The 10454-nt window shown below is 39.7% G+C and overlaps 1 protein-coding gene across 1 annotated transcript in view; it reads left to right on the top strand.

Annotated features, from left to right (window-relative positions):
- Positions 1-561: 561 nt before the first annotated feature.
- Positions 562-10454, top strand: part of rnf13 (ring finger protein 13) — a 39819-nt gene continuing 29926 nt past the window's right edge. Inside the window, exons 1-3 of the mRNA XM_026194234.1 lie at positions 562-784; positions 5998-6237; positions 6380-6460. Coding sequence (XP_026050019.1) covers positions 6124-6237; positions 6380-6460 — 195 coding nt within the window. The 5' untranslated portion in view covers positions 562-784; positions 5998-6123. The remainder of the gene's footprint in view (positions 785-5997; positions 6238-6379; positions 6461-10454) is intronic.

Here is a 10454-nt window from a genome sequence, read left to right as displayed (position 1 = left end):
CATGTGTTGTAGCTGTGGTTTATCAGAAGCGAGATAAGGTAAATAGAAAATATTACTTAAAGTGGCATTTCTCATTATAAATCGTTTATTGTTTTAGTCAGTGATGTATACAGTACTTTACTTTTAGTGACAACTATTTTCTATTTCACAACTATTTTCTGGCATGTGTATAAAAACGTACAAATAGATAAAAACTACAACCAATGATCCTTTGAAAAAAGAAAAGATGCACCCCTTTTTCTTTAGAGGGTGCTAGAGTTTTAAAAGTGAGTCCATTGTATTCTGAGGGGCGGATGCTAACTTCTGTGGCGATAAGAAGAACCGTTTGTTTCCCCGGTTTAAAATATATGGTTTCTTCCAATTTTGACTTCTGTTAGCAGGAAATCTTCTAAAATCTCTGAAGCCACTGCAGTGCAACTCTAAATGTAGCCTGGCAAGCCCCCCTCATCCGAACAAGGCTGTTAACGGCAAATGATTGTACCGTCACGTGGATCTGTTTACGTCTTGAGTCACTTCCGGAAAAACTGACGATTGACAGGTGCTTTATCCAATCAGAAGCTGGAAGTAGAGTAGCGGAAGTGTGCGCTATCGCTTGAAAGAAGAAGCTAGCTGAGGGATTAAACTGTTTACGGTCGGGTTTTTTAACCCTCCGCTCTAACGGAATGTAGTATATCAAAACCTTGAACTTGCATATGTATCTTTACACAGCTTACAGTAGAGGAAAGCTATGTCGCTGTCAGCAGCTCAGTTCCTGGACGAGATAAACGCGCAAGCAGAAATAAAGGTAAACACCCGGGAGAAGCGGACTAGCCACCCATGCTAACCTAATGCTAAGCATTGTAGAGGGACGCTCTGTTTTAGTAGCTAGCTGCACACCTTTTAGGGTGTCCTCCCTGATTTATTTATGTACACAGCTACATCCGCAAAAAGCGTTTCTATTTTAAAGTGCTTGACATTACCGCTGTCATTATCGTGGGAGGAACTGTCTTGTGTGTAAAGGGTATAATTATTCCCTGGGGGTTGGTTAAACTGTTTTCTGATGTGTCGCTGAAAAAATTGGGGAGTGTGTTTCCTCATGTCACTCATGTCAGGCACACTAATAATTAAATATGTCCACCTTGCCGTCATTGCACGAGGTTTTTCCGTAAAATGCTGCTGTCATTTGATGTTTAGTCATCATGTGCAGGTCCCCGCGATGTTGCTTTCACTTCCCCTTTGAGCTTTTTTTAGTTATTAAGAAAGAAAACTACTATTTTACTCCGGTTTAGTCTTTTTTTTTTCTGGCTATGCTGCCACAGTTTTCACCTTACTTGCTAATAATTTGTTGGATTTGGATCTAATAGTTGTAAGCAGCTGTTGTCGTTGAGAATGCAGACTGGTAAGAAAGCATGTTTGAACATTTTTTTCTTTGGATTAATCGATAGCTCTATCACGTTGTGCAAATAAACCTTAGTGTTGGGTTACAAGTTTATGTTGTACTGTATGTACCGCCATAGCTCATCTTTTCTATGCATCACTGAGATAGGCGGCTTTAAGTCTGTATGTCATGGATCATTAAATAATAATGCATAAAATTATTTACCTTGTGAATTCATTAGGTGTAATGGCTAATTTTAAAACACATCGTGTTGGGTGGAGTCCTCAGAGATCCAGGACTAGACCCAGGACCAGGGCACAGTGTGATGACAGCAAAAATATCATGTCATATTTTTATTTCATCTTGATGGATGAAATTCTTGGAGTGGATTTAAGCGACTTTTCTTCTGGCCAGCGAAAGCTGGCCACAAAGTTATGAGGCTTAGTATCTCTCTGCATCACACCACTTTATTGATAGAATATCCTCCACAAACCATGCTCTCAGTTATACCTAATACAGGTGACGGAAGTAGGATTTGACTTCAGTGTGCAGCTGTGGGTGTGTTTGGTCTTCACACATTCAACCTTGATTGCCATCTCCTCACCGTTGGCATGTTGGTGCGGATTCCCAACTCTCAACTCCATGGCTTCACCTTTGTCACCTGTGTTAGGTTTGTGTGAGAGCTCAGTTTGTGGAGGTTTCTCATGGGATGGTTGTCAGTCAGACAGAATGATGGAAGCGGATTCTGGCAGCTCTTGTAACCCCAGCTCTTAGCTCAGTCTTTAGTTGCATTCCTTGTTAATCCTTTAACACCCAAGTATCACACATGCTGCCTGGAGTTATTTTGTAAGTTTGGCTGTAAAATGAAAAAGTAATTCTCATCATTCAGGAACCATTTGAATTTCCTCTCTAGCCCAATGTGGTTGAGGGGTTATGATAGTGTGAAGTACACACGGTAAACTGCTGCAGAGCTGATTTTTCTGTGTGTAGACAGCAGTACCATGTGAATGCTTTGTGCTACCGTGACACAACGTAAACTAGTCTTCTCTTCTCGTTAACAGAGTTAAGTTACTTAAAGAGTGCTTGTAAATAGGGCTGTTCGATATAACAATATATATTGGATGACGATATAAAAAAGTCTATCATTTCATTTTACGCTATGGCAATATTTTTTTCATCGTTTTGATGGTCACTGTAGTGGCTATATTAATTTCTTAAAGTTCTCTCTTTCTCTTATATTTAATAATATACCACACTACAGACAGACAAGCGCTTGTTTCTATGTGTTTAGCAACAACAACGGTAACACCATCGCGTGTCCGCTTGTTTATGTTTCACGTAAACCTTTCACAATAAAGCTCAAGATCCTGTTGAGACTTTTCAAAATAAACTGAATCACTTGAAAGAGCAGATTATTTACGGATGAGAAGTAAAAAAGAGCCGCCAGGTGCTAAAAAATAAACCTTAGACTCAAACGTTAGAATAGGCTTTCTAACGTTTGAGAAAGAAAACGGCAGCCGTTAAAACTTATGTCTAAAAATGTATCGTTTCATGCATCGGTTAAAAAACTCGACTCCAGCTACATGACGCACAGCTGGAAACACTTCCCGCAAGTCGAGCTGCCCGAGATTCACAGAATTTACAGAAAATGTTACATTTTTGTGATTTATATCGTTATCGGACGATAGAATTCTTATATCGGGATATGAGATTTTGGTCATATCGCACAGCCCTACTTGTAAAGTGGGCTCACTGGTGGACCCACTGGTCCTGGGTGGCAGAGCAGAATATCTACCGAATGAAAGTCAGTGGATCGATCCCTGACTTCTTCAGTCCACATGCTGAAGTAACCTTGGGCGAGATGCTGAATCTCATGTTGCATCCACTGGAGCGTATGTGAATGTTAGAAAGCTCTTAGGCATAGATGTAAGTGGTGTATGAATGTGTGTGTGATTGGGTGAATGACAATTGTAGTAGAAACCTCTTTAGGTCCTCAGCTGGGTAGAAAGATGCTATGTAAGTACAGGTACATTCCTGATTTAATATTAAGTGGATAGAAGAAACTGAATTTTTAATTAATGTAAAATTTTAAATAGTTTTTTGCTTCTTTTCAAGACTTGCATAGTAAAGGGGATTTATTATGCCTCTTTCTAGCTCTATATACACATTTCATGGACTCCACTAGAGGAGCTCTGCAAGTCATCGTAAACTAGGTTTTCATGCAGGCTTTGAGTATTCAGAGCTTGCGCCTCACGGGGATTACTTTACTTATGCTAACCTCATTATTTGAAATAGTCTTTAAAGAAAACATCTCATATTATATCTGTCTATCTAGCTCTCTAAAAGAGAACAAGACAAACTCGTAATGAGTCCTGATTGGCTGGAAACAGTTACTTAAGTAAAGGCGAAGCCGTAGAGGAAGTACCTAAAGTTTCAGATCTCTCTGATTAAAAGTACTTTTGTTTTGAGATTGTTTGACTTGGCTGAGGGCATCAGGCTCTGCCCTCACAAAGCAACATGCTGTACTTGAGGTGCTCAGTAAAACCTTGTTTTGTGGGAGACGGCAGCAGCATTAGCAGGACAGTAGGGAAAGTTACATAACAGCACTTTTGTTTCACACAGATGTGATCAGAGCTCAGAAGTAAACAATTTAAAGTGACTGTGCAGATTGGACGGCTAAGATGGGCGTGATTCATGATTAAATCCACAATAGTTTGTTTGTAGCTCAGATTGAAAGAAGATTCGCCTGTTATTTGTACAAGCAGATATTTTTATGTACATTTAAATCACTAATTTTAGGAAACGAAAAAGAGAACGTTGTTATTATTATTAAACTCACTTTGTATTTCCAGATTATAATGATTAAAAGAAGTTTACTTCAAGGCAAAAATGCTACAAGTCTCAAGTTTACATATAGTACCTTAATAATAAGTGAGAACTGGTGTTGCTAAAGCTGTTAGTGCCCATCTGTACCCAGCATCGCTACTACAGTAATCTAGATAAACTAGACATGTGGCATTAGTCTGTCAGTGCGTTACATCTTAAGCATACACGTAAGATCAAAAGTTCACATCGCATACACATCCTTCTGACTCACACGCTCTTCCTGTATTAATCTGATTAGAAAACATTTTCTCTGAAAGGCTCACAGTAAACTCGAAACTCCTCATGAACTGCTCTTCCAATTTGGCAATAACACCTAAGCTTGGAAGGCCTTCAGCTCTTAGTTTCTCCTGACCAAATCACATGCTCCCCTCCACTTTGCGACCTTGATCCCTTTTAGCTCTGATGTTTGGGATGAAGCTCACTAAAAGAAAACAACATGATATTCTAATATTGACTTGCAGCGATAATCTAATGAAAATTTGCTCCAGCAGCAACCTGAAAGTCATGCTTTTTGTCTTTGTTTGCCCCCCAATAAGGGTCCCTCCCAGCATCCAAAAGAAAAAAAAAAAGATTTTCTGATACTAAACCTGGGATTTATACCCTGCTCACACTTGTCTGTAAAGTTTATTAATAAGAGCAATGAAAGGAGACACAGGGGAGGTGCTACAGTTGATAAGTTGTCTTTTTTTCCTTGACAAAAACATTAAGTGTATGATTCTTCAAAATTAACAGATATTACACAAAATTACACTCAGATTCAAAATGAATGCTTTGTGTTTACCGGATGTACTAGAAATGGAGTAAGGCTACACTCAGGCAGAGGCTTATACATTATGCTTATGCATTGCTGCAGCAATCTCGAAGCATTAGAAAGCGTCATCAAACAGTCTAATATGTCGATGGATGAAACCTGACAGGCACTGTAGCTCATGTGTTTGACAAACCTGATACTTGGCCACTTTGAACTCTGCTGTGGACTAAATTATGGGGGGGAAAAAAGCATTTTGAAGTTAAGAAAGCAGCGTCTGGTTTAGTTGTTGGCTTTCAGTGTTATTAAAGGATTGACTTGTGAACATATATCAAAGACTTGTCTGCTGATCTGTCAGTTCTCTTCTAAGAGAACAACCTGATTCCTAGAAGGTCTTTGGACATTAAGAGGGTCTAGTTTCTACGAACTGTCTAAACCCTGGAATAAACTTTATTCCCTGCTTTATTTATTTATTTTGTCTTCTGGCTGTAAGCATTTTCAGATCCATATTTTTGTTCTATAGGCCTCTATAGACCTAGAGGCCTTTTATAAAGCTTCCTGTTGACCTAATAGAAGATTTCATCGTATTGGGGGAAGGGTGTAAAATTCAGAGAGATATAATAATCAACCAGCAATATTCTTACATCAGTCCACTGTGCTGTAGTTCATACAAAGGCTATCACCTCATTCAAATCATTACTTCTGAGTAGACCCGATTCACAAAGTTTCTTTAAAGACTGGGTGCTTATGATAATGTGGTGATACTGAGCTAAAATCACAAATATTTTTTGCTAAGTCCATTTAAAAAGTATAATTTAATTAGGTCATCTAATATTGGCATAGTGGACAGTAAACCTTATGTGTGAAGCGCTGAGTTTCCTTGACAAAAAAATGCCATTTTCCGAGTTATTCCTGGCAAATTTGCCATTTTTCTGAAATTTGCTATGAAGCTGTTGGTGTTTAGGCTTTTAAAATGGGTCTAAGTGTACACCAATGTCGTTTCCAGGTGTGACCACAACAGTTGGCGTTTCGGGGTCCAGCTACAGGCCAGCGTGTGTGGTCCTTTGTGTGCCTGCTTCGTGTTGTTATAAGTGAGTGGCTTAGCAGCTGGGGGTTGCAAAGTGATGCCAAGATGCTGCTGTCCCTGGGAATGCTGATGCTGTCGGCCACACAGATTTACACAATCTTCACCGTTCAGCTCTTCGCCTTCCTCAACCTGCTGCCCGTGGAAGCCGACATCACTGCTGTAAGTAATCCTTTACGCAAATGCATTTAGAAGACCAGTTATGCTTCTTAAAGGAAAACGTTAGATTAAGAAACTAAACCTGCCTCTTTATGTTTTCATAAGTGTCTTGCACTGCTGGTGAATTAGTTTTCCTTTCTTTCAGTTCTCATTTGACAACAAAACGGACACCTTTGATGATTTGCCCGCAAGGTTTGGCTACCGGCTCCCCAGCGATGGACTTAAGGTGAGTGCAAAAAGGCACCAGGTTTGTTTTTATGACTTCTGGCTTAGATGTTTGCTGGGAATTTTTCACTTTACAGCTCCATTGGATTAAAGTTTAAACAGCTAAGATGCAAAGTTCCCAAACTCGAGGAAAACTATTTTACATGTCCCGAAATCTGAGCAAAGTAAAGATTGTTACATGTACAGTCAGAACAAAACCTGGTTGTACAAAACGTGTTGATGCATGTGACAGAAAAAACCTTTTAAATGCGTGTAATCTTTAATGCTTCTAAAATTGCATTAACATGACTAAGTTTATGAAAACAGTGGAAATATCAATAGAAAACAAAATAGTTGCCAACATGAAAGGCTGATTTTTATAAAACGTGCAACTCTGCTACAGAGACGTACAGATCACACCCCAGATGGGCTCAAATGAAGAGCTGTTAAGATTTAATTATATGTGGTGAAGGTGCTGTTAACCATTGTTGCTTAGTGTTGTTGTGAGGCTTCTGTATGACACTGTGCAACCAGCAGTCCTCTCAGTGGTTCTCCTACCAAGCTCACAAACAGAAGGGGTGATTCATGTCTGCTGCCTAAGCGGGTTATTGTGGTGCTTCCCACAGTGAAGAGCTCGCTTGTTGTTATCGTACAAAGGCTTTTCACACCAGACCAAGCTGATATTGACATGCTTTGTGCCTTGTTTCGTATTTTCTGTTTAATGCCCGAGTTAAATGATCTCTACTCAGTCGTATGTATTGATCACACTTATCTGAATTTAAGAGCACCATAACATGAAATGATTCTTGTAGGATTGCAACAACTTGAATATGAACTTGGCTAGTTGGGCGAGGCATACAGCCACGTGTTTGTAATTTGGCTTTCTTTTACCACCACATCCTTCCTTTTAACACGCATACAGTGCACCTTTGCACTTGGTGTTTGGTGTAAAACTGTTAGAGCCATTTATATACAAGCCTGACCTGTATTAAGCAACTGGAAATTATTACTTATTAAAATTCTTGCAATGGGGTCGTAGACTGCAGTGTCACCTCCAAAGTTCCTTCTGAATGCATACTGCTGTTACTTGCAGTGTTTGTTAAGAACTTGTTAGACCGTAAGACTCTTGCTCCTCTGCAATGCCAATAAAAACCTTTGGCATCACAAGGCAACAGAAGCTTGTTTCCAGAGGATTCCCCCTTGGGGCTGGACGAGGCTTCAAACAGAGCCTTCGCTGTTTCCACTTGCACAGCGTGGGCTGTTTACAGTCTCGATGCAAAGCTACTGCAAACATAGCTGTACCCACCGTGCAGGGTGACATAGAGGTGGGGTTAATGTGCAGCACGACAGAAAAGTTCTGTGAGATTTGAGGATGCAGAAACTGGTGAAGGTTTGATTTTTCCTTTTAATGCTAGTGTAGTCAAAACATTTCATTCAATAATTCAATTCAATAAAACTTTATTGAGGGGTTTGAACAGCCGGTTCCGCTTCCTTAATTCTTCGATAAGCCAGGGCCAAGCCAGCTCGATCAGCAAGAACCCTGTTATCATGGTTCTGAATAGGTAGATATCTTCAGCAGTCAGGCTCACCCGAGCCCAGACTTCTCGTTGAGAAGGGGTGTCAATTGCATTCAGAGACCAGTTGATCAAATCCATAATTGTCTTTTAGGTTTTAGAGAACAGACTGTGAGAGAGTGTTCCAGGGAACAGTAATACAAAAAACACGAGACAAGACAAGGACATTAGAGGCTAAGCAGGGAAGCTAAGGGAGAGGAGGAGGAGAGGAGAAAAGTGCAACCGCCTTCGTCAAGAGCAAGAGCAGAGCACGTGTATACATTCAAAGGTAAATGTATACATGTTTTGCACAAATACTTTTTTACTTGGTGATTTTAAGTTGTTTTTATGCCTTTTGTTCTGTAGACAGTCGTCGGCAGAGGTTTATGTTGTCTGATTCTCCATCCGTCCCATACCAGTGAATATTATACATCGGGATCACTCTGAGGGAATTTTTTGAAATTTGGTTATATTGATTACACTGGTTAGATTTCAAGTTTAAGTTCATTCTGACACAATGAAACATGTTTTGTTTTGTTAGCAAAACTCAAATTTTTAAGTGAATTTGACAAAGTTTTCACAGATTAAAGAATTTTACACCGGGTACCTTGCTGATGCAACCGCCAAGAGCTTTATGTCTCCTCCTGGAATGTGTAAACACTCCACTGTCTGATTGGTTAAAATGATGGCAGACATTGTATAGAAGAACACCCACTGAAACAATTTTAGTTTTAAATCTTTGGGAGAACTTTGCAACAGCAGAAATGGAAATGATAGAATTACTTCGAGGAACAGGAAGCTCGACAAACTTCTTCTTTTTTTTTTTTTCATCGGGTTTTGACACAATTGATTGAAGATTCTATATTTCCTCTTTTTTAATGTCCCGTGACAACAGAAAGTGCCCGAAGGCGTTTGGAAATTGCAGCTGGATGTTGAGATTTGATTCTGTCCGGTCTTTGGTGATGACATTTTATATCTGAGAGATCAACGTTCACGTCTGGTCAGACCTGGATTAGAAGTGCAAGGTGACTGGTTGGCAGCAGCTTACGATTAGTTGTGATATTATTGCCGACACGAGCAATTACAATACCATTTGGCAACTTCATGTGATGTGAAGTGAAGTATTATACAAAGTTCACCATCATGGAAAGTTTTAGTCTTTATCAGCTCTGCAGGTGATTCTGGAAGGAATCATCTGGGTACTGCGACCTCCTATTTATTTATTTATTTATTTTTTAAGACAACAATAAATCCAACTTGAAATAACTGCCCCCCCTCCTCCCCCCTTTTTCCTTTATGCAGTTGAGTTATTTGCATACCACCGCAGTTTCAGATGTTTTGTTTTCATTCCTTTTTTCATTTTATTTTATTTTTTTTCACCCACTTTCATTTCCCCAATCCGAGCCTGGTCAGTAGTCACAGTTTCACCTCGCTAAAGTTTACTCTGGAAAGTCCGCGGTTTGGCTCATGCAGCAGCAGATGGTGACCGACTACAGCTACGCCTGGCGTTGTTGTTGCTAAATGATCCTCAGGCACCCGTTTAAAAATAAACAGCTTTCTATTATTTAAATGGGTCTAATGCTGCATTCAAAGACTAATTGGAAAAAAAAATAGTCAAAAACCTAAAAAAAACTTATCGGTATTTGTTTAGATTTCTTTTTTTAAACTACAAATACAGCGCAATATATCATTACTGTAGTACATGTAGCACATAGTGATTACTGTACTATAGCTCAGTTTGCTTGTTAAACCACAGTAGAGAGAAGGCAGGAAAGCCGAGAGGATGACCAGGGAATGATCTCAGGTCAGATTCAGACCTGAGCCTTACAGCACATGGGTTGCACCAGATAGTTCTAATTATTGTTTGTGTCTGGATGACTTAATCAAGCTTTATACTCTTTCTGTGTGTGATGAGTAACTTTGTGCCTATTGCCTAACCAGGCCATAAATGGATCTGACCAGTCAGACCACTGCGTTTGACAACGAGTGCGCTCATAGCTCAAAATACAGCCTGGTACTGAATATACAATGATATGGAAATAGGGTTATTTTACTATTTTACCTCAGTCGCAGCTAGAAGCTGCTCTGGGTTGATTTCTCTGCCTCCTCAGATGTGATCCCAACAAGATCTCAAGAAGTTAATGAACCCAGAATCTCTTCTGTTCTGTCTAATTCTGGGACATACACATTTCCTCAGTAAAATGTGACCCAGAAACATACCACTTTTTTTTTTTAAACATATGTACACTGCAGCTGTACTGCGTCAGCGTTATTTCTGTACAGGATGAGTGCAATAAGTTTCAGTAAGATTGTCCCAAAACCAAAATGTAACACTAAACAGGGTGAAGTCAGTGTCTGTCTGAATAAAAGCAAGCTCTCACTCAGACAGCATGACAAGCTCGCTGGCCATGCATGAGGTCGGGTTTTGAAGTGCTTTATGCAGGTGAACTAATAATAATCATC

Source organism: Astatotilapia calliptera, chromosome 15, assembly GCF_900246225.1.
Source record: "Astatotilapia calliptera chromosome 15, fAstCal1.2, whole genome shotgun sequence".
Taxonomy (NCBI): Eukaryota; Metazoa; Chordata; class Actinopteri; order Cichliformes; family Cichlidae; genus Astatotilapia; species Astatotilapia calliptera.
This window is presented reverse-complemented; position numbering and strand designations above follow the sequence as displayed.